Genomic DNA, 23,360 nt, shown 5'->3' on the forward strand with positions numbered 1-23,360 from the left:
GGAGCAACTGGAATTCTCCAACAACTTTTTTTTTTGGCTGTGCCTGCAGTATGCAGAATTTCCCAGGGCCAGGGACGGACCTTGCTCTGCAGCAGCGACCTGAACCACAGCAATGGTTTGACAATGCTGGGTCCTTAGCCCACTAAGCAACCCGGAAACTCCTCCAGCAACTCCTAGGTTCTCTCTGTGGGTTTGCCTCATTCCTGCTCCTCAGCAGACTGGCTTTTTCTGACATTCAGTCCATAAGGCAGGGAGAAGAGGGCCACCCACAGTTCCCATATTTCCATGTTCCAGATCCAACCTCACGGAGAAACTAAAGCTGCATCTGCTTTGATTTCTCCAGGAAAGCAAGGCCCTGCATGGCTCTGGTGTCCATTTTGGTCCCAACTGGACATGATGAAGGAAAGGGGACAGGCCACAAAGAGAGAGATGTCTGCTATGGCCCTGCAATGTGACCCTGAGAAGCATGTGGCCCTCGAGAGCTGGGTGAATTTGAAGCTAGTTTCGTTCGCCTCCAAAGCCAAGCACTGGCCCTAGACAGGAGAGCAGAGGCAGAGGGACTGCGCTCACGAAGCTGATTAAAGGACACGAGAGCACAGACAGAACACACAGTTCTATATGAAAATAATACTTTAATTTGCCAAGGGAAGATCAAGGCCACCTCCTGCACACTAGGTCTCCTGGCACTGGGCGAGCAGGGCCTCTCTCTGGAAGTGGACAGCGCTCGGCAGGGTGGACAGAGAGAGTGACAGGCTGTGCTCAGAGGTGGGAGGGGGGCTGGGCTGGTTCCTTCCGGCCCTCGCCAGCGATGGGCCGGCTTCGCTCCTCCCAGATGGTGAGGCCGTCGCAGGAGCAGATCTGCTTGGGGTTCTGGAAGAGGCCTGCGGAGCGAGCGATGATGCCACAGGCCAACCTGCGGAAGAGCACGCGGTGCAGGTGAGCACCTGCCTGGCCCCTCCCGGTCTCCGCGTGCACTGCCGGTGGGCAGAGCGCTCACCTCTCTCCCGAGTTCCCGGTGATCTTGGATAAGGGATGGCCACCCCGGCCCAGGTCGTCTTCTCCCTCATCGATGACCAGGCTTCGGCCAATCACATCCCACACCTTTGAGGGGAGATAACGGCCTCAGACAGTGGACCTGTTAGGAAAGGTCCCCACCTTCTTTCCCACCTCACCTTCAGCAGCTCATCCTCCATCCTGAAGACAGCCCGGCCATCAGCATCAGCACAGACATTCCCTAGGTCCCCGCGGTGCTGCAGTGAGACAGGGCCGGGGGGGGGGCCGGGGTACAGCTGCTACCTTTTGGCTTCCCAGAATCTGATTCCCCTTCCCCAAAGTACCAGCATCCCGTGGGGACAGCCAGGTAGGATAAAGGCACAGCTCAGGCCACAAGGAAGGCAACTGGACTCTCCCTGCCTAGAACTAAAATTCTGGGTGGAATGACATGGAAAATAGCTGTGAGCCCCTTCCTAGGAAGCTGTGCCCACCTGACCAGGCTGCTTCTCCTACAAGGCGGCAGCCAGGGTGCATGCCAGACTAGGATCTAGCCTCGTTCCTGCTTCTTTCCAAGCCCAGTTCTCCAGCCTCCCACTGCCTCTGTGAGCCCCTGGCCGCTTACAGTTTCCTTGGGCCTGAGGTGGCCAAGCTTGGCTTCCTACCCTCAGAGACAGCTGACCTTTCCCTGCTGCTGGCCTCCGGGAATAGAGAGAAGAAACACAAGGGGCAAAGGGCATCTCCTGCCTCTAAGACCCGGCTCTGCCCACCTTCTCTCTTGAAGGTAATAAAAATGTCCTAAGGCAGCTACAGGGCACCTCCTGCATCAGACGCCCTCTGCCAGGTGGGGTGGGGGGCAGGCATATGCACGATATATGGTTAACCACCCTCGAGGGGGTCAGAGACAGTGGGGAGCCAGACCTGGGACAGACCACTGATTACAAAGCACAGGGTTAGCACAATAGCGAGTGGGTTTTCTGCCGATAAGACCCTACCAATGAGTCATGGAGACCCACATCTCGCTGTGTAAATAAACTGTCCCCAACCTGACACTTTGGGCAGAGGTAAGAGCCTATGCCAGTGTGGGCTGGTACACATGGCTTTGCTGCAAAGCACCGTCACAAAACATGTCACCACGTGATGGGGCTGACAACAAGCTGCAAGAAAAGCCACTCTTTTTCTTTTTCCCTCTTTTTAGGGCTGCACCCATGGCATATAGAAGTTCCCAGAAGAAGGGTCGAATTGGAGCTGCAGCTGCCGGCCTACGCCACAGTCACAGGCACAGCAACACCAGATCTGAACCACATCTGCAACCTACACCACAGCCTGCAGAAACCCTGTATCCTTAACCCACTGAGTGAAGCCAGGGATCGAACCTGTGTCCTCATGGATACTAGCAGGGTTCTCAATCTGTTGAGCCATGACAGGAACTCCCGAGCCACTCCGCTTTATCTTGTTCTCCTGAGGGACATCTGCTGCTTACACCTGGCACTTTGTGTGATGCCTGGTGTTGGGCCTTTTGCGGGAGAAAGATAAAGGGAGGGGAGGCTAGTTCCCACTGTGGCGCAGCAGGTTAATGGTCTGACTTGTCTCTGCAGTATTGCTGGTTCAATCCCCAGCCCGGCGCAGTGGGTTAAGGATCCAGTGTGGCTGCAGCTGTGGTGTCGGTTACAGGTGCAGCTCAGATTTAATCCCCAGAACTTCAAAATGCCACGGGTGCGGCTGAAAAAAGGAAAAAAAAAAAAAAAAAAAAAAAGGAAAGGGAGGTATTTCCAGGACTGGGCAGAGGGAGTGAGTGGCCTCGTGTGTGGCTCAGAGGAGTAACCTGGGGTGGCAGGGGGTCGGGAGGGGCAGCCTTTCTAGTCCCTCACCTGCCCACGGGTGGGAAGAACTGGGCCAGGTGACACTGAATGTCACACCAAGCAGCCATTGCAGGGTCTGTACCCTCGGGCACTGGGGGGCCAAGAAGCTTTCAGGCAGGGGCATGACAAGGAGCAGTTCCTCCAGTACAGTGTATTGGAGGGACTAGGGGAGAGAGGGGATGGAAGCTTAGAATCCAGTTAGGAGATGTGCAAAGGGACAGCCAGGCTTGGATGTGAGCTCCCACACTGAATTCACTTCCGTCTGGGCAAAACCAGAGGCAGAAATCCAAAAGGAATGTGTCGGTCATCCTGGCGGCCTGGACACACAGCTCTGGCTCAAGTCTTCCTCCATCCAAATCAAGGGCTTGGGTCCAACAGAGAGGGGCCCAAGCCAAGGGATAGGTGGCAAGGTGGCCTCTTGCACTTCAGAAGCTCCACTTCCTAAGAGGCCCAGGGCTGCCTGTTCCCAGACCTCCTTCTTGCCGGTTCAGGCCCCCAGGGCTCTGTCTCTGGAGCACCCTCTGCTGAGCCTCTGTTCCCACTCTGCCCTCTCCACCTGCCTGCTCAGCACCTTTCAAGGCTCAAGGAGGAAGACAGCTTCTAAGATGCACCCCCTGGGTTCACACCATGACACTCCACCACTTAGTGTGGGCCGGACCTGGCACCACCACCAAGATTAGCTTACAAGATAGTGTGACTTCAGGGAGTTCCCTGGTGGCGCAGTGGGTTAAGGACCCAGCATTGTCACCGCAGTGGCTTGGGTTGGCACGGATTCAATCCCTGGCCTGGGAACTTTCACATGCTTCAGGTGTAGCCAAAAAAAAAAAAAGGGTGGCTTCAGACTTGGATGTCCTTTCTCTCACTCACTTGCCCTGCGGGAAGCCAGCTGCTGGGCTGTGCGCTGCTCTAGGGAGAGGCCCACGTGGCAAAGGACAGAGGTCTCTGGCCAACAGCCAGATTTAGGAGGCCTGCCAAGAGCAACGTGCATGGGCGTGGAAGTGGGTCCTCCCCACATTGAGCCTTGAGAGACTCTCATCCAGGGGCCCCCAGCTAAGCTTTGCCCTGAAAACTGCCCCAACGAAAATGATATGACAAATCCTTGTTGTTTTAAACCCCAAAGTTTGGAGTCATCTGATTCTTATTTAGAGGTAACTGACACACAAATGCAAGCACGGCGCTGCAAGATGGACCCAACAGAAAGGCCTCCCCAGCTCTCGAGGGTCAGGGGATGGAGGTGAGGAGTAAGTAAAAACTTTTGACCATTAGAAACATGATGGAGGAGTTCCCATTGTGGCTCCGTGGGTTAAGAACCCAACCAGCATGAGGATGCGGGTTCAATCCCTGGCCTTGCTCAGAGGGTTAAGGATCTGGCATTGCCGCAAGCTGCAGTGTAGGTTGTGGATGCTGTGGCTATGGCACAGGCCTGCAGCTGCAGCTCTGATTTGACCTCTAGCCCAGAAACTCCCATATGCTGCAGGTGCACCTATATTAAAAAAGAAAAGAAAAAAGGAAAAGAAAAAAAAAAGAAATGTGACAGAGCTATCAAAAGTTTAAAAAAAATCAGTTACATGAATTAAGAAACACATCACAATGCAATCCTGCTATATACCACTGGGAACTATATCTAGCGACTTGTGATGGAGCACGATGGAGGATAATGTGAGAAAAAGTGTGAGTGTGTGTGTGTGTGTGTGACTAGGTCACTCTGCTGTACAGTAGAAAACTGACAGAACACCATAAACCAACTATAATAGACAAAATAAAAATCATTATAAAAAAAAAAATAAGAAGAGACTCGGAAGGGAGTAGGGGTGAAAGAATAAACACTGACACCCAGAAAAAAAAAGAAAGAAACACATATCCTGCTCTCGTTTGTCTGCCCTGGTGCCGAATCTCCATGACAGGGAACACGAGGCGGGGACAGAATCAGGTGTGTGTGACACGGCGGCGTCAGGAAGCACCACACACATCCCTGAGCGAGGCGGGACCCGAGCCATTGCAGTGACAATGTCCTCCAGGAGGTCATCTAGGACAGTTTCAGGGTGACATTGAGACATCTTTAATGCCTCTCTAACATTTGCTAATCACTAGCAAAGATAATATAGCAGGCTGCAGTTCCTAGCAGGTCCTTGTTTTGGGTGGTTTTTTTTTTTTTTTTTTTGGCTGCTTAAGTTCCTGGGCCAGGGATTGAACCCTTACCAGCAACGACTAGAGACTAGAGCCCCTGCAGTGATAAAACCAGATCCTTAACCTGCTCCTACATTGAGGAGCACGAGGGAACTCCTACAATGATTTATTTTTACAAGGATTCTCCGCTTATGGCTAGAAGCAGTGGTTTTCTGTTCTCTGTTGCAATACTGAGTTTCTTGTTAGAAATAAATCTAGGGAGTTCCTGTCATGGCTCAGCGGAAATGAATCTGACTAGCATCCATGATGACACGGGTTCGACCCCTGGCCTCGCTCAGTAGTTTAAGGATCCGGTGTTGCCGTGAGCTGTGGGGTAGGTCACAGATACGGCTTGGGATCCCGCATTGCTGTGGCTGTGGCATAGGCCGGCGGCTACAGGTCCGATTCGACCCCTAGCCTGGGAACCTCCAGGTGCTGCAAGTGTAGCCCTGAAAGCAAAAAGAAAACAAAACAAACAAAACACAACACTGAGTAACTAAGAGAACAAGCAGTACTCAGAGAAGGCAAAAATCATCAAGGCGGCACGCGACTCGGCCGATGGGGAAACAATCTTCTGGTGTGAAATGACTCCAGGGTCAGGAGCTGCAGCTTCAGGGATGGGTGTGTGTGTGTGTGTGTGTGTGTGTGTGTGTGTGTGTGTCTGCAGTGTGCAGTGGCTTCACGTGGGGGATCTTAGTTCCTAGGCCAGGGACTGCCTAGGCTGCAGTGGTGAAAGTGCCAAATCCTAACAACCAGACCACCAGGGAACTCCCAGGGCTGGCCTTTTTTTTTTTTTTTTTGGCTGCACCCAAGGCATTTGGAAGTTCCTGGGTCCATGCCACAGCAGGGACCCGAGCCATTGCAGTGACAATGCCGGATACTTAATCTGCTCAGCCACACAGGACTCCAGGATGGCCTTTTTCAGTTTAGGCAAAATGTTTAACTTCCCCACTATCACCTTCTCCAGGAAGCTTTCTCCCCCTGCCGTGCCCCTCGGGCTGCATCAGGTGCTTGCTCTGGGCCCCCAGGGCCTCCCTGCACTGCAACCAGCAAATTCTCCGTCGCCTCTCTCACCTAACTGGGAGTCTTTATTTATTTATTTTTTTTCAAGGCTGCACCTGCGGCATATGGAAGTTCCCGGACTGGGGGTTGAATTGGAGCTCCAGCTACCAGCCTATGCCATGGCCCCAGCAACACCAGACCCAAACCACATCTGAGACCTACACCGCAGCTCACCACGGCAACACCAGATCCTTAACCCACTGAGCGAGGCCAGTGATTGGACCCGCATCCTCGCAGACACTATGTTGGGTTCTTAACCCACTGAGCCACAACAGGAACTCCCCAGACCGTGAGTCTTAAGGGGCAGGCCTTGAACACAGAAAATGTCAATAAATGTTCCTAAAGTGAACAAAATAAAGTGAGGGAAACAGACCCACCAAAAAGGAATTGCATTCTCGGGACCCAAGAGCTGCCTGCCCTGCCTCTGAGACCCTGGGTCCCCTCTCAGCCCAAGGCTCACCCAGACCAACACTTACCCGGTCAGAGTCCTGGGGGCCCCCGTGAGACATCCCATCAGGGTTAAAGTGGTCCCCACAGCTAAGAAGAAAAGACAGCACGTGCGCAGTGAAACAACGGCTCACGGGCCAGGTGATCCAAACTCTTATTTGAGCTACATTTGCTCCATTCATTCATTCATCCATCCGTTCATTCAACAAACAGGCCCATTCTGTGCCAGGCTCTGGTTTGAGGGCACTAAGAATTGGTTATGGGACCTGGCCCTCAATAAGCTTCCAAGGGAGACAGAGATGAGTAAACAATTCATTGCATGACAGGGTGACACACACTGGGACATGGAGATCTGACCCCGCTCTGTCCAGGAGTCACCTGCCACCTTGGAGGCAGTAAGGCAGCTACGAGCAGGAGTGTCAAGGTCTGATTCTCGTTCAAATCCCCACTCTACCATGTACATGCTCCAGGGCCTTTTAACCAGCCATTTAACCTCTTGGAGCCTCAGTTTTCTCATCTGTAGACTGGGCCTTTGTATCAGCCCCTGAGGGTACATGAGAGGGCCAGATGTGAGAGTGTGTACAGGGCTGAGGACAGCCCCCTGCGCACAGTGGGTGCACCACTGGGGCGAGGATGATGCTATCAGGAGGTGACAGAGGACTTGCCTGTTGCAGTTCCTTGTGAGGTCCCCGAACTGATGGACGTGGAGTCCGTGCAGCCCAGGCTTCAGGCCATCAATGGTCCCCTCAATGAGGCAGCGTTCAGGGGTCAGCTGTAGGAAGCGCACTACCCCCTGCACAGGGCCAGAGCCCCCCAGAATGGCCACCGCGGCCTCCAGATTCTCTGTGGGGTATCAGACACCAGGGCTCACCACCTCACCCAGCCCCACCCCTTCATCTGCTTGGAAAGGGCACGGGGAGCCCCACCTAACTTACACATGGTCCCCAAACCGACCCCAAGCCAAAGCCCCCAAATCCTAGGGTTAGATCTGCATCACACCCAGGCCACTTCCTTCCCAGAGAGGCCAAGGCCAAGGCCACAGTGTACTCACGCCAACGGCCACTGCCCATGCCTTTGAGCACTGCCTGCCGCCCAGTGTCTTCTAGAAGGGCCTGCACCACCTGGCTGGGCAGGGTGGTCTGTACCAGGACCATCTGGTTCTCCAACTGTACCTCCACACTCTGGATACCTGGGAGAAGAGAGGGGGCAGAGGGCAGCACCTGTGGCCCGAAGCAAGTTCTGAAGCCGCCTTCTAGCTGTATATGGCACTTGACCCGTTTCTTTATAAATAAACTGGGGATAACGCCGCCTCGCCCCTGGGGATTGGTGAGTCCTTATTACATGCCAGGCATTATTTATAACTTTTGAAATATAGATTAATTCTTTTAAAAATGTTTTTTATAGGAGTTCCCATTGTAGCTGAGTGGATGAAGAACCCAACATACTATCCCAGAGGATGCGGGTTCCATCCCTGGCCTTGCTCAGTGAATTAAGAATCCAGTGTTGCACAAACTGTGGGTCGTTCACAGATGTGGCTCAGATCTGACGTTGCTCTGGCTGTGGCGTAGGCCAGCAGCTGCAGCTCTGGTTCAACCCCTAGCCCAGGAACTTACATAGGCTGCAGGTGCAGCCCAAAAAAGGAAAAAAAAAAATTAAATTCAAATTTTTTTTTTTTTGTCTTTTGTCTTTTTTGTTGTTGTTATTGTTGCTATTTCTTGGGCCGCTCCCGTGGCATATGGAGGTTCCCAGGCTAGGGGTCGAATCGGAGCTGTAGCCACCGGCCTACGCCAGAGCCACAGCAACGCGGGATCCGAGCCGCGTCTGCAACCTACACCACAGCTCACGGCAACGCCGGATCGTTAACCCACTGAGCAAGGGCAGGGACCGAACCCGCAACCTCATGGTTCCTAGTCGGATTCGTTAACCACTGCGCCACGACGGGAACTCCTCAAATGTTTTTATAGAAGTGGGCTATCAGGAGATCCCTGGCGGTGCAGTGGATTAAAGCATCGGCATTGTCACAGCTATGGCTCAGGTTGTTGCTGTGGCATGGGTTTGATCTCTGGCCTGGGAATTTCCACATGCCGTGGGCTTGGCCAGAAAAAAAAAAAAAAAAGTGGGCTATCAATGGCCACATTATTCATGGTAGTCAAAAGATGAAAACAACCCCAAAGTCCATCAACTGATGAATGGATAAATAAAATGAGCACCCATACAGTGAAATAGTATTCAGCCATAAAAAGGAATGAAGCAGTGATAATGCTACAGCATGGATGAAACTTGCAGACATTATGCTAATGAAAGCCACTCACAAAGACCACATATTAGATGACTTCGTTCTGGATGCAATGTCCAGAATCGGTAAATCTATAGAGCTAGGCAATAGATTAAGGAATAGGGGAATAAGGGGCTGATAGCTGAAGGGTGCAATTTGCTCAGGAGGTGATCAGATGTCACACTGATGGTGGAAAGGGATACACAGCTCTATGAGATCACGAAAGCCACTGCATTGTATACTTTAACGGATGGATTGTACGACGTGAATTATATCTCTATGAAGCTGGCGCACATGCAAAAGGGGGCTCTCACCATCGTCATGAAAGCTAACATTTACGGAGCAGGCACTGTGAGCTTTTTCTTCCTTTACCTGCGCTAACTCAAGAAACCTTGTGAGTTGGGCACTGTTATCCCCACATTACAGGTGAGAAAACTGAGGCACAGAGGAATTAGCCGCTTGCTCAAGTCACACTGCAGCAACCTGCAGGACCGGGACTCACCTGAGCACTTCTGCTGAACACAGGTCACCCTGAGAAGCAGCTCCCTGCCTCCAGGCTGGGGGGGGTGCTCCTCAGGGAGCTCACAGGCTAGGGGAGAACCCGGACTCCGCTTGGATTAACCCTCAGGCAGAGAAGGGAATAAGAGTCCCTGAGGTACACACTAGGAACCACAGCTGTCAGATTCCTTCCAGCTCCGGGCAAAAAGGGGAGGTGCTCCTGGGAGGAGGCGGCACCCAAGAGACCTGAATGTTAGGCCTGGGATTACAGATGGTCCCTCGGGCTGGCCTCCGGGTTGGCCTCCACACTGCTCAGTGATCCTGCTGGGGGAGGGGACAGAAGCCGTAAACCCATCTCCTCCACCCCCACCCCCGCCCCCCTGCAAGTACAGGGCAATTCTGTGAGAAGGAAAGCCTCCGAATAACCCAAATGCCAGTTGCTTCACACAGCCTTGGAGCCCCGAGTCCACCCAAGGTGCCTCTGGATGCGAGGGGGTGCAGGGAGGATGGCCTGAGCCTCTGGGGAATGCCCAGAGCTGTGGGCTCAGCGTCACACACATCTAGATGGTGATATTGTCCTTCTCTGGCAGGTGAGGACATGAGGCTGGAGGGTGACACAGCTGGCTTCAGATCACAAAGTTCAGAGGCCTTTCCAACTCCACAGCTAAGGCTTGGTCCTCTTGCCCCACAGGAAGTAGGACTGCGCCCCAGAAAACTGATTGTCTAAGGCTCCCAGGGCTCAAATAAGCATGCAGCATGAGGGACTCACTTGCCTCCTCAATCATGTCACAGATGTACAGTAAGCACCTGCCACACGCCCCGTTCCAGGCAGTGGGGATACAGCAGGAGAAAGCCAGCTTCCCCATAAAGCAGCCTGGGCTCCAGTGCAGGCACGCAGACAGACAGCAGTGCACGCAGAGGGAGGGTGGGAAAGTGCAAAGTGTGGTCAATGAAATGGGTCTTAGGGACCAACAGGGCGTGAGCCAAGGAGGCCAGCTGGTCAAGGAAGGTCCCTCTGAGCATTAAAGCAAAGGCCGAAAGGCAGCCAGGGAAGAGCATTCCAGCAGAAGGCACAGTTTGGGCAAAGACCTGGAGGCAGAAACAACATCTATTGCGTTTTTTTTTTTTTTCTTTTTTTCTTTTTTAATCTATTGCATTCTAAGAAGAGAAAGGACAGAGTGGCTGGAGCTGGAATAAAAAGAATAATAAGGAGTTCCCGTTGTGGCACAGCGGAAACGAACCTGACTAGGAACCATGAGGTTGCGGGTTTGATCCCTGGTCTCGCTCAGTGGGTTCAGGATCCAGCATTGTCATGAGCTGTGGTATAGGTCACAGACACAGCTCAGATCTGGTGTTGCTGTGGCTCTGGCATAGGCCGGCAGCTGTAGCCCTGCTTCAACCCCTAGCCTGGAACCTCCGTATGTCGCAGGTGCAGCCCTAAAAAGACAAAAGACAAAAAAAAAGAAGAAGAAGACATAAAGTTGTAAGCGGAGACCAATCAAGCCCAGTCCTGCAGGAAACAGGAAAGAATCTGAATTTATTTATTTATTTTGGCTGTGCCTGTGGCATACAAAAGTTCCCAGGCCAGGGATTGAACCCGAGCCACTGCAGTGACAATGCCGAGTCCTTAACTGCTAGGCCACCCGGGAATCCCGGGAATTTGATGTTAATGCAAGGGGAGGCCACAGAGTACAGCGGTTGAGGGTGTGGGCTCCGGAGTTGAAATCCTGAATCTGCCACACACTAGCTGTGCGGTCTGAGACAACTTACTCAACCTCTCTGTTGAATTTTCTTTTTCTTTTTTTTTTTTTTTTTGTCTTTTTTTGCTATTTCTTGGGCCGCTCCAGTGGCATATGGAGGTTTCCAGGCTAGGGGTCCAGTCGGAGCCGTAGCCACCGGCCTACATCAGAGCCACAGCAACGCGGGATCCGAGCCGCGTCTGCAACCTACACCACAGCTCACGGCAACGCTGGATCGTTAACCCGCTGAGCAAGGGCAGGGATCAAACCCGCAACCTCATGGCTCCTAGTCGGATTTGTTAACCACTGCGCCACGACGGGAACTCCGAGTTTTCTTTTCAGTTTCTTCATCTGCAAATGGAGGTACCAATACTACCTACTTCAGAGGGCTATGGAAGGCCTAAATGAGCATCTCACGTAGAGCGCCTAGAACAGTGCCTGACCCACGGGAAGCTCTTAAACATTCCTACTTTTAGAAGACTTTAAGCAGGGCAGTGACAATATCTGATGTACGATTTTAAATATCGCTCTGGCTTTTATGTGCAAAAGCTATTAGAGGGGGCAACAGAGGCAACAGGGAGCCCAGAGATGAGGTTCTCCTTAGGTATGGGAGAAGTGAAGTGGCTTGGATAGGTGTGAAGACCAAAGCAGGGAAAAAGACACAGCAGCCAAGACTTCCTGATGGACTGGCTTTGGCACAGGTGGGTTCCTGCTCTGCACTGGGGTCTCCTAAGAAGAGCTGCTTCTCTGCAGCTAAAGTGTGAAGGCTCCAGTGAGCAGCTCCTTGTTAACGCTGCATTTCCTGAGCCCTTGACATGAGTCTGAACCAGGAAGACTGGCTCCCCAGGTGAGCGGCCGTTTGGTTGGGCAGGTGTGGAGTGTGGCCAGGCCAGTATCTGTTTAGTTCAGAGCCCAGAGAGGGAGAAAAGATAAAACCGCATGGTTCTAGGGTGGGTGATAAAGGCTCAAGGAAGGGAGCGTTGGGGCTGGGAAGTCCTCCCACTTACCCGTAGGAGGAGAGCAGAGCCCTCGTCCCCAAAGCCCCGGCCTCCCGGAGAAGGCAAATCAACCCGCCTCCATCCCTATCTCCTCCCTATCTCTTTCTCTATCTCTATCCCTATCTCTCCATCTAACTCTATCCCGCCTCCTCTCTCACCTTCTCTCTCTCCCCCCACCCCACCCCGGACACTACAACTTCCCCGTCAGCCCATGAGAAAGCCAAGCTGATTCCAGTTACCCAGGCCCCAAAATGTAGAGTCACCAGAAGTCTACCTGGTTCCTAGGAAACCTGCTGAGAAAACTGCCCCAGGCTCTGGTTTTTGTGGTTTTTTTAGGGCCACATGTGCATACAGAGCTTCCCAGACTAGGGATCGAATCGGACCTGTAGCCGCTGGCCGACACCACAGCCACAGCAACGTGGGGAGCAGCGTCTGAGACCTCCACACAGCTCATAGTGATGCCAGATCCTGAACCCACGGAGAGAGGCCAGGGATCGAACCCGCATCCTCATGGATGCTAGTCAGGTTCATTACCACTGAGCCACTATGGAACTCCAACTTTGCCCACTTAAACGCTGAAGAAACAGAGGCACAAAAAATCATATGCATGAGGTCTTGGTGCCATTAAGTGGCAAAGAGGGGATTTGAACCCAAAACAGTCTGACTTTGGAGCACACGCCGCCTAATACTGATGACACACTGCCGCCTCGCACAGAGCCAAGTGCCACCGCTGTCCTCAGAGCCCATCACATCTCATCTCCTGCTCTTCACAGCACAAAGCCTGTGTGTTCATCTTCCCTGAGGGCAGGGGCTGTGCCTGAAACACCTGTCAACCCTCCTCCCTTAGAAGCCCCCAGTATCTGGTCTATACCTGCTGAAGGACTAGATAAATCTTTTTTTTTTTTTTTTGTATTTTTGCCATTTCTTGGGCCACTCCCATGGCATATGGAGATTCCCAGGCTAGGGGTCGAATCGGAGCTGTAGCCGCCAGCCTACACCAGAGACACAGCAACGCGGATCCGAGCCGCATCTGCGACCTACACCACAGCTCACGGCAACGCCGGATCCTTAACCCACTGAGCAAGGGCAGGGACAGAACCCACAACCTCATGGTTCCTAGTTGGATTCGTTAACCACTGAGCCACGATGGGAGCTCCAGGACTGGATAAATCTTTAAGAGAATCAAAGGCAGGCAGTTTCCAGGGCCATGCTGGTGGCTCTGCCTTCACAGATCTTTCCAACTGTGCCAAGTAGACACCAGACCAGTTAGCTGGCTTTTAAGAATCAGAGCCACCTGGAATGGAACATGGCCAGGGCAGCTGTTTACTCTGTCAAGAACTCGCTGTTGGAGTTCCTGTCGTGACTCAGCAGAAACGAATCTGACTGGCATCCTTAGGGACAAAGGTTCGATCCATGGCCTCGATCAGTGGGTTGAGGATCCAGTGTTGTCATGGGCTGTGGTATAGGTTGCAGATCTGGTGTTGCTATGGCTGTGGTTGTGGTGTAGGCTACAGCTCCAATTCGACCCCTACCCTTGCATGGGGACCTCCATATGCCGCAGGTGCAGCCCACAAAAGGAAAAAAAAAAAAAAAATCACGCTGTTTCTCAAACAAGAACTGCCTGTTTTCCAGGGAACATCCCCTGCAGGGGGCTATGCTCTGTCTACCTCCTCACTCTCCAGGTACCTGAGGTTTAAGACACCAGTGGGGCAGCCAATTAGAGGCAGTAGAAGAATCTGGCTGGGCAAGCCTGAGCCCTGCACTCCAGCCTCCGCCTCTGGTTCTCTGAAAACACTCTCTCCCCAGGCTTCAATTTCTGTATCTGTAAATGGGAGTAGGGTTGGTCTAAGAGAGCTTCCTGTCCCTCCCAGAGGCCTCCAGACTGGAAGAAAAGTTTTTCGGATCTGGCTCTTACCAGCCACCCCTTGCAGGCTCCTGCTCACCGCGTCCACACAGCTCTGACAGGTCATCTGCACCGCGAACTCTAACTGCAAAGGTAGCAGGAACGGGTCGATAAGAGCTGGGAAATTCCTTCTTGCGTGATTTTGTTTCACTATCTCCCCTATGACCACCCCCAAAGGCCTGGAGTAACGGCGCCCCACGTGATTCCTCCTCAAGCTCCTTCATTATCACTCACGATCATTTCAGGACCAACACCCACCCCCCAACATTAACGCCAAGGGCTCTGTTGGTCTCACATTCCAGTTTCGAGCTGGGGCCCCAGGCCCCAACCCAGGCGTCCGCTCCTTCCCCCATTCTCAAGTTAACGATCACCCCAGACGCCGAGGCTCTGTGCTCTGCGAGGTCCCCACACGAGGCCTCGACCCTCACCATGCAGGCAGTCTCGCGGTCCCTCGAGTCCGATGCCATCCTGGACCCAGGCACCTGCCGAAGGACCCGTTCTGTCCGGGTCGGCAGGCACCAACCCAGAACAGCGCCGCGGGGAGGCGGAGCCCGGGAAGACGCTCCTCGCCCCGCCTCCTGGTGCGCACGCAAACAAGGCACCGCGCCTCCCCACCCACCACCAGGCTGCGGCGGGCATGGGCCGCGCAGGCGCACTTGGGCATCCGGGCCATCGTTGCCTCAGCAACCGCCAGCTCCGCCTGCCGGGCCCGGGATGCCAGCCCTGAGATGGAGCCCAATAAGCCGGAGCCAGAGCTCCAGAGGTTTTACCACAAGTTGCTGCGTCCGCTGTCGCTCTTCCCCCGCAGGGCGACGCACACAGAGTCTGAGAAGCGCCTCCCGAAGGAGGTCCCCATGCTGCTGCCCCTGCCCTTCTCCCGACTGACCGTGGCGTCCCTCTGCCGCCAGGTAACGGAGCGGCTGGCCAGCAGCGGGCTGGAGGCGCGCGCGCCTGCGAAGGTACGACTCTGTTTCACCCAGGTCATCCTGGACGAGCTAAAATGCAGCTGGCAGGAGCCCCCCGCGGAACCTGGTCTGAGCCACTTGGACAATCAGAGGCTGCGGAAGCGGCTCCTGGTCTACGTGCTGCTCAGCAGCGAGCTGCTCTTCGTACGCTCCCTGCACCTTCAGAAGATGCTGTCGACACCTGCAAGTGTCTTCACTGAATCAGCCACGCTCACCCGGTTGGCCGCCAGCCTCGCCAGGGAATGCACAATCTTCCTCACCAGCCCCGACGTCTACCGTGGGCTGCTCGCTGACTTCCGCGCCCTGTTGAAGGAAGAGCAGGCCCAAGCCCGCAGGTCCAGGCTGCGCCCGGGCGGCTCCCCTGAGGCTTTCAGGCTCTGCCCTATCCCGTGGTATGAGAGCCCTAGCTTTGCCCAAGTGCCGAATTTCAACCTCAGCCTGAACGATCTCATCCAGCTCAGCCGCCCGCGAGAGTCTGTCAGTGAGCCTGAACTGGATCCGGTAAAGGAACTGAAGTCCATTCCCCAGCTGAAGAAGAGGAAGCCTCTCCGCTGGCTGTCCTCCGTGCAGAAGAAGAGAGAAAGCAACTTGGGTTCTCCACAGCCTGCGTCCCTGCCTGCGTGCTCTGCGGCTCCCCCCAGCCGGACTCCCGCCCCCTCCCACTTGCCCCTCTCCTTCCAGCTCCAGAGGGGCCAGTCCTTGCCCTCCCTACGTGAGGGCTGGAAGCTAGCAGATGAGTTGGGTCTTCCTCCGCCCTCTCCTCGACCCTTAACCCCGCTGGTCCTGGTTGCAGAGAGCAAACCTGAGCTGGCAGGGGACACAGTGGCTGAGGACCTGAAGCAGATAATGAGGAACATGGAATTGCATCGGACCCGCTGCTCACTGGTGGACTCAGGCCTGCCCCCGCTCCTGGGGGCCCTGACCTACCGCCCTCGCCCAGGACACCACATGGAAGAGCTGCAGAGAATGTTGAAGGGTCTGGAGGAGAATGAAGCGGCTGGGCAGCGCCCCCCCACGCCCCCTCCACTTGAAGCACAACCGGTGACTGTTACTTTGAAGCTAAGAAATCAGGTGGTCCAGGCAGCCGCTGTACAGGTCTCGGGGCGAAACTTTGTGGATTCCTTCCACGTTGACGGGGCCGGAGTCTTGTACAACCACTTGACTGGCGAGCTGGAACCCAGACTTGTCGAGGAAATGGATGTGGACCTCTCTGTCGGCAGTAGCATCAGGGAGATTTACAAGGAGCTGATGAGCCGTGTCTCCAAAGACCACTTCTCTTTCGACCAGGGGCCCCTGGTGGAGCCTGCAGCCATTCAAGACTGGTCGGCCTTCCTGTCCTCAGCCTTTCTAAATCAAGAAAAACAGCGTCGCAGCATCAACACCGAGCTGGCTGGGCTTTATCCCCAGGGAGCCAACACCTTACAGCACCCCCCGGATAAGATGGCCTCCCTCCTGTCACTGCAAGCAGGAAAGAGCTGGGAGAAGCGGTCCCACGGGGCCTTGTGGATGAACTGGTGGAAAACCGCTTTGTCTGTGGACGACTACTTCAGGTATCTCGCCAACCAGGAGACAGATTTCCTCCATGTCATCTTCCACATGTATGAAGAGGAGGTTCCTGCGGAGCCCGTGACCCCTGTGCAAGAGACCCTAAAGATCCAGCTCCCGCCTCCCTTGCTGGAAGAGGACGAACCAGACTTTGTGCCAGGAGAGTGGGATTGGAACACGGTGCTGGCGCACAGGCTAGGACCTAAGAAGAACAACCTGCTGGAAGACTCTCACAAGATCCTGAGCCTGCAGAAGCGTCTGGAGCGGCTGTGGTCCATGCTTGAGGTCCGCGACAAGGACCGGCTGGACATGGCCGTCAAGTACAGCTCCAACGCCCGTCTCAGGCAGCTGCCGTCCCTGGTGAGTGCCTGGGAGCGGGCCTTGCAGCCCATTCAGCTGCGGGAGATCTTGCTCGGGAGACTGGAGTGGTTTGAGCGACAAGCCTCCGACCCTAACCGCTTCTTCCAAAAGACTGCCACGGGCCTGAGTCGCTTCCTGGAGGAGAGTCAGATCCGCAGCCATCTCCACAGGAAGCTCCGTCTAGTGGAGGCTCCTTTGGTTCCGCTCCTGGAGGAGATCGAGTCAGTCTTTGGTGAGCCAGTGACCTTCAAGGGGCGCCGCTACCTGGACAAGATGAAGCAGGACAAAGTGGAGATGCTCTACTGGCTGCAGCAGTGGCGGCGGCTCCGCCACCTGGTCCGGGCCAGGAGGGCCCCCCACCCACCCACCCTGTCCAGGAAGCTCAGCAGCCAGTCTCTACCAGTCCCTGGGAACACTCCCAATGCCCTTTGACCAGGCCAGGTGCCCTCAGAACCCGCCCTCACCGCCATCCACCCAGCAGCTCATCCGGGGCCTCTTGACGGCTTTGAAAGAAACGCTGTCTGGGAGTGCAGGGTTCTGAAAAACGGTACCTCCAACCACCAAGGGACTGAAACTAACACTTTCTTTGACCATGAAGTTCTCAGAAAAGAAGCCCCAAGCCCAGTATTCTCATTTCTTCCAAGCTCTGCACAGTACAGCCCAAATCTCATATTTGCAGACGAACTGAGACGTCCCTTGGAGTTCCTTGCAATGGGAAATGTCAGACAGATGCAAACCATCCCCTTTGGAACACCCCACCTCAGTCTAGCACACTGCACTTGATTGGCGAATTCGGGCCCCAGACCCAGAGGCTTTATGGCATAAGAGCTAAGAGCAGTGCTCTGGAGTTAGGCCATGTGAGTTTAAATCCTGGCTGTGTAACTTTAGGCAAGCTACCTAACTGTTCTGCATCTGGCCCTTCCTCCATCCAATGGAGGGGTTGGGTCCAGCTCGTCCCTCCTTCCAGTTCCAGCAGCCTGTTGGTAGAGCTAAAGTTTTTCATTAAATTTGTATCAGTTCGGGAGTTGCCGTTGTGGCTCAGTGGTTCACGAATCCAACTAGGAACCATGAGGTTGCGGGTTCGATCCCTGGCCTCGCCCAGTGGGTTAGGGATCCTGTGTTGGCTGTGAGCTGTGGTGTAGGTCGCAGATGCGGCTCAGATCCCAAGTTGCTGTGGCTCTGGCGCAGGCTGGCGGCTACAGCTCCGATTAGACCCCTAGCCCAAGAAATGGCAAAAAGACAAAAAAAAAAAAAAAAATTGTATCAGTTCATACAAGCACATGGTTCGCGAAGTACGCGAAGGTCTTACCATCCTAACCTCCAGGATCTCAGCTCTCCTCCTTGTAGGAAACGCCTGTTCCCAGTTTCTCGAGTGTCTTTCTGTTCCCTTGGGTGGCAAATATTGAGCACCTGCTAGGTGTTCATGTTTGGTCTTTTGTCACCAAACAAACCAAAGGCCCCTGCCTTTACTGCAGAGTTTACATTCTACTGGAGGGAAACAGACCATAAACACAGTACCTGAGCACACGAATAACCCTTAGAGGGTTATAAGCACCGTGGAAGAAAGAAAAAGCAGAGGGGAAAAAGGGCGAAGGAGGGGAGTTCTCTTGTGGCACAGCGGGTTGAGGACCTGGCATCTTCACTGCCGTGGCATGGGTTCGATCCCTGACAGGGAACGTCCACATCCCAGGGGCATGGCCAAAAAAATTAAAAATAAAACGGTGACGGAGATAGTTTTTTAGGGTAGTCCTCTGCAGGCTTCACTAGGAAGGGGAGATCTGAGCAAAGGCTTGAAGGAGGGGAGGAGGGAGCGGTGGGCATCTGGGACGGCAACTTTCCTGACAGCGATCGTGACGCCTAAGGCAGGCGGGTGCCTGGGATGTCCAGAAAAGCAAGGTGGCCAGTGCGGGCGGAGCAGAGCCAGCAGGAGAGAGGGGTCGGAGGGTCCTGACAAGGTGCTAAGGGGCAGGTTAGATTATGTGAGAACTATTTCTATAGCTTATATTCCGTGTAGCGTATGCATGTGTTTGTAAGTGCACCAGCTGTCCCATTTTGGTTTGGTTTGGTTTGGGTCACACCTGTAGCATGCAAAGTTCCTGGGCCAGGGATTGAACTTGAGCCCAGCAGTGACACCACTAGATCCTTAACCTGCTAGGCCACCAAGGAACTCTCCCCTGTTTTACCGATTCCTTTTGTCTCTCTTTTTTTTTCTTTTTACGGCCATACGCACGGCATATGGAAGTTCTCGGGCCGGGGGTTGAATGGAGCCAAAGCTGTGGCATAGGCAATGCCAGATCTGAGCCACATCTGCGACCTCCGCCGAAGCTTGCAGCAATGCCAGATCCTTAACACAGTGAGGCCAAGGATCAAACCCATATCTTCACTGACGCTATGTCAGGCTCTTAACCGGCTAAGCCACAGTGGGAACGCCACTCCTTCCTTTTTTTTCACCTAACTTGCCTCAAGCTCATTCCATAGCAATACATATAGAGCTGCCGTATTCTTTTTGATTACTATATAGTATCCTACTGTGTGGGGTTTTTTTGTTTGTTTGTTTGTTTTTTGCTTTTTTGGGCTCTACCCGCAGCATATGGAAATTTCCAGTTTAGGGGTCAAATCAGAGCTACAGCTGCTACACCCCACCAGCAACGCAGAATCCGAGACGAGTTTGCAACCTACACCACAGCGCACAGCAACGCCAGATCCCTGACCCACTGAGCAAGGCTAGGGATCAAACCCACATCCTCACAGTTACTAGTTGGATTCATCTGCACTGCGCCACAATGGTAACTCCGCGGTGTGTGTTTTTATTGTGTTTAACCAGTCTCATATTATTGGACATTTACAGACAAAAGCAGTGCTCTAAAAATATCCTTGTTCATCTATTTAGCATGGGCAATTATTTCTATGGTTTAATTTCTTGGAATGGGATTATAGCTAAGCATAAGCATTTGTGGGGGGTCCTTTGTAGCACAGCAGGTTAAGCATCCGGCATTGTCCTTTTAGCAGCTCTGGTCACTGCTGTGGTGCAGGTTTGATCCCTGGCCTAGGAATTTGTACACGCTATGACCGTGGCAAAAAAAAAATAAGCATAAGCATTTGTAATTTTAATGGATATTACCCTTCACGAAGTTTGCATCACCATCAGCATTGCATGAGTATCCTTTTTTCCCCACTCTCACCAATAGTGTTATCAATTTTTTTTTCTTTTTTGGCCACCCCGCGGCATATGAAGTTCCTAGGCCAGGGGTCTCAGATGCTGTTGAGACCTATGCTGAAGCTGCAGGATACTGGCTCCTTTAACCCTCTGTGCTGGGCCAGGTATTGAAAGGGAGACGCCACTGATCCCATTTCACCACAGCAGGAACTCCTGCATTCTCCTCTGTAATACATCCACGATTTTTGTTTTTTATTTTTTGGGTTTTTTTGTCTTTTTAGGGCCACATCCTCGGCACATGGAGGTTCCCAGGCTAGGGGTTGAGTTAGAGCTGCAGCTGCCTGCCTACACCACAGCCACAGCCACACCAGATCCGAGCCTCAACTGCGACCTACACCACACTCACCGCAACGCTGGTCCTTAACCCACTGAGCGAGGCCAGGGATTGAACCCGGGACCTCATGGATACCAGTCAGGTTTGTTAACTGCTGAGCCACGACGGGAACTCCCACATTTGTTTTAATATAAAAATGTGTGGAGTTCCTGTTGTGGCTCAGCCACAATGAACCCAGCTAGTATCCACGAGCATGTGGGTTTGATTTCTGGACTTACTCAGTGAGTTAAGGGTCTGGCGTTGCCATGAGCTGTGGTGCCGACCTACACCAGAGCCATAGCAACGCGGGATCCAAGCCGAGTCTGCGACCTACACCACAGCTCATGGCAACGCCAGATCCTTAACCCACTGAGCGAGGCCAGGGATCAAACCCAAAACCTCATGGTTCCTAGTCGGATTCGTTAACCCCTGAGCCACAATGAAAACTCCAACAGGCCTTTTCTTTGAATTGAACTGGCCCTCCAGGCAGATATGCTATCGTTAGCATGTATAGTATGGCTTCTCTCCTGGCCTACTTCTGCATTCTCAAGGAATTACACATAACCCAGGTAAAAAACACGGCAACAGGGCCAGCGAACTTTTTAAAGGGCTAGGTGGTACTTAATATTTTAACCTTTGTGAGCCGTATGGTTTCTGTCACAAGCCTTAGCTTTGCTTCAATTGTGTGAAAGCAGTTAGAAACAGCATTTAAGTAAGTGGGAGTGCTGTGTTCCAAGAAGACTTTATTTGCAAAAACAAGCTGGAGTAACCGTTGTTGCTCAGCCTGTTAAGAACCTGACATGGTGTCCAGAGCATGCAGGTTCAACCCTGGACTTGCTCAGTGGGTTGAAGATCCAGTGTTGCCACAAGCTGTGACATAGGTTGAAAATGCGGCTCCGATCCAGTGTTACTGTGGCTGTGGTACAGCTGTAAAAAGAAAAACAAAATCGAAAAGAAAAACAAGCCGCTGCCTCAGGCTGTAATTTGCTAACTGAAATGCTGCAGCATCAGCCCCTTAAAAAGCAAACACGGGGGTGGGGGGGGGCGGTTCCTGCTGTGGTAGCAGTGGAAACGAATCCAGCCGGGGACCATGGGGTTGCAGGTTTGATCCCTGGCCTCACGCAGTGGGTTGGGGATCTGGCGTTGCCCTAAGCTGTGGTGTGGGTCGCAGGTGCAGCTCAGATCCCACGTTGCTGTGGTTGTGGCCGTGGCCCAAAGCTGTAGCTCCAATTTGACCTCTGGGAACTTCCATATGCCTCGGATTTGGCCCTGAAAAACAATGCAAAAAACAAACAAAAGCAAACACAGGAGTTCTCTGGTGGTGCAGTGCATTAAGGATCCCGTGTTGTCACTGCCTCAGCTCTGCCTGGGAACTTGCCTTGGGCGCAGACCAAAAAAAAGCAAAGACGTTCAGGACGGGATGAGGAAGCTAAGTGCAGCATTCCCCAAAATGTGTGCCCTGTAAGTTAGTCCTGGGTGATAGTCCTGGAAAAAGAGTTCCATGGCCAGATAACTTTGGGGAACATTACATCCTGCGTTCCCGAATTCCCTCTGGATTCGAAGTACATATTGGCATATTGAAAGCTCTGGTGGGTCTTGGAGTTCCAATCGTGGCTCAGTGGTTAATGAATCCAACCAGGAACCATGAGGTTGCGGGTTCGATCCCTGGCCTTGCTCAGTGGGTTAAGGATCCGGCGTTGCTGTGAGCTGTGGTGTGGGTCGCCGACGTGGCTCGGATCCCAAGTTGCTGTGGCTCTGGCGTAGGCTGGCGGCTACAGCTCTGATTGGACCCCGAGTCTGGGAATCTCCATATGACATGGGAGCGGCCCTACAAATGGCAAAAAGACAAAAAAAAAAAAAAAAAAAAAAAGAAAGAAAGTTGTGGTGGGTCTAAAAAAATGAATCTGCTTAACTTTGACCAAAGAACCCTTTTATTCCTTCACAGCCACTAGGATCACCGGGAAATAAGGTCTGGGAACATTTCTAGATGGGGTTTGTCCACAGAGGTAGGGCAGGGATGGTACAGTCCTAGACACACAGGCACAGTGGGGACATCTGGACTTCAGGCTGCATGAAAGGGCGTCGTCAAGCCCAGGACAGGCTCGAGAAGGGAAGCTGCAGGCAGTGGGGACACTCTTGGACCTGCTTCAAAACACTGCCTGAGCGGGTCCTGCCCTCTCACCTTGGTCCTGGGATGTGGAAATCTAAAGGCCTCCTAACTTTCCCAAATTTCCAGACTTGGACCCACGGCTATGCGATCTCTCACTGCTGATCCTGTTTATGGGTTGAGTGAATACAATAATGACAATGATAACTAATGTTCAGCCATAATCTACTGATGATCAAATGCCTTTTCACGGTCGTTTAGCAGAGAATCAGCTGAATGTACTTGCCTCTAAACCAGTGGAGTCGTGACTTAAACCCAGATCTGGGGACTACAGATCCTGTGCCCCAGGGGTCTGGCTGCAGTGGGGACCCCTGCACCATGCCGGCCTCCATGCAACCAAAGCTCCCCGGTTCCACCCAGCAAACTCAGTTGTTGTGTTGAGAATCAGCTGTTCGCCCAGCATCATCCTCAGGTGCTTGAAGGATGTTATTTCATGTAATCCTCAAAACAATCTTGCAGAGAAAGAGAAGGCATTGCTACCTCCCTCTGGGGAAATTGGATCCTAGGATAGTTGGACAAAAAACAATTCTCTAATGGCTGAGGGTTTTTGTAGATGCTTGAGTTTTGTGCCTGCTCTGGATCCAGAGGCCATCAGACATATAATTTACTCCAGACTCTGATGATTTGCTACAGCCCTTTTGCTGCCCAGGCAGGGCAAGGCCCAAGCCCATAAAAGTCCAATACTGTCTCCATTTGCTATTACATTAAAGTGATGACTTTGCACATTTAAATATTTGTTATTTAACGCCCATCCCCTTCTATGTTTAGAGAGATAATGTATGTTATGAAAAATAACTTTTTTTTTTTTAAGGAAAAAGAAGACATGAATGGAGTTACCATTGTGGCAGGTTGA

The 23,360-nt window shown here is 53.0% G+C and overlaps 2 protein-coding genes across 2 annotated transcripts; one reads left to right on the top strand and one right to left on the bottom strand.

Moving 5' to 3' along the window:
* On the bottom strand, positions 618–14,410 carry CCS (copper chaperone for superoxide dismutase). The gene is given in 8 exon segments (NM_001001866.1): positions 618–913; positions 998–1,101; positions 1,173–1,250; positions 6,557–6,617; positions 7,193–7,370; positions 7,579–7,716; positions 13,953–14,025; positions 14,369–14,410. Coding segments are annotated over 8 exon segments (825 nt in total). The 5' UTR covers positions 14,408–14,410; the 3' UTR covers positions 618–759.
* CCDC87 (coiled-coil domain containing 87) lies at positions 14,578–20,069 on the top strand. Its single transcript, XM_003480670.4, has one exon. The coding sequence runs from the start codon at positions 14,669–14,671 to the stop codon at positions 17,240–17,242; it is 2,574 nt and encodes an 857-aa protein (XP_003480718.2). The 5' UTR covers positions 14,578–14,668; the 3' UTR covers positions 17,243–20,069.

Source organism: Sus scrofa, chromosome 2, assembly GCF_000003025.6.
Source record: "Sus scrofa isolate TJ Tabasco breed Duroc chromosome 2, Sscrofa11.1, whole genome shotgun sequence".
Lineage (NCBI taxonomy): Eukaryota > Metazoa > Chordata > Mammalia > Artiodactyla > Suidae > Sus > Sus scrofa.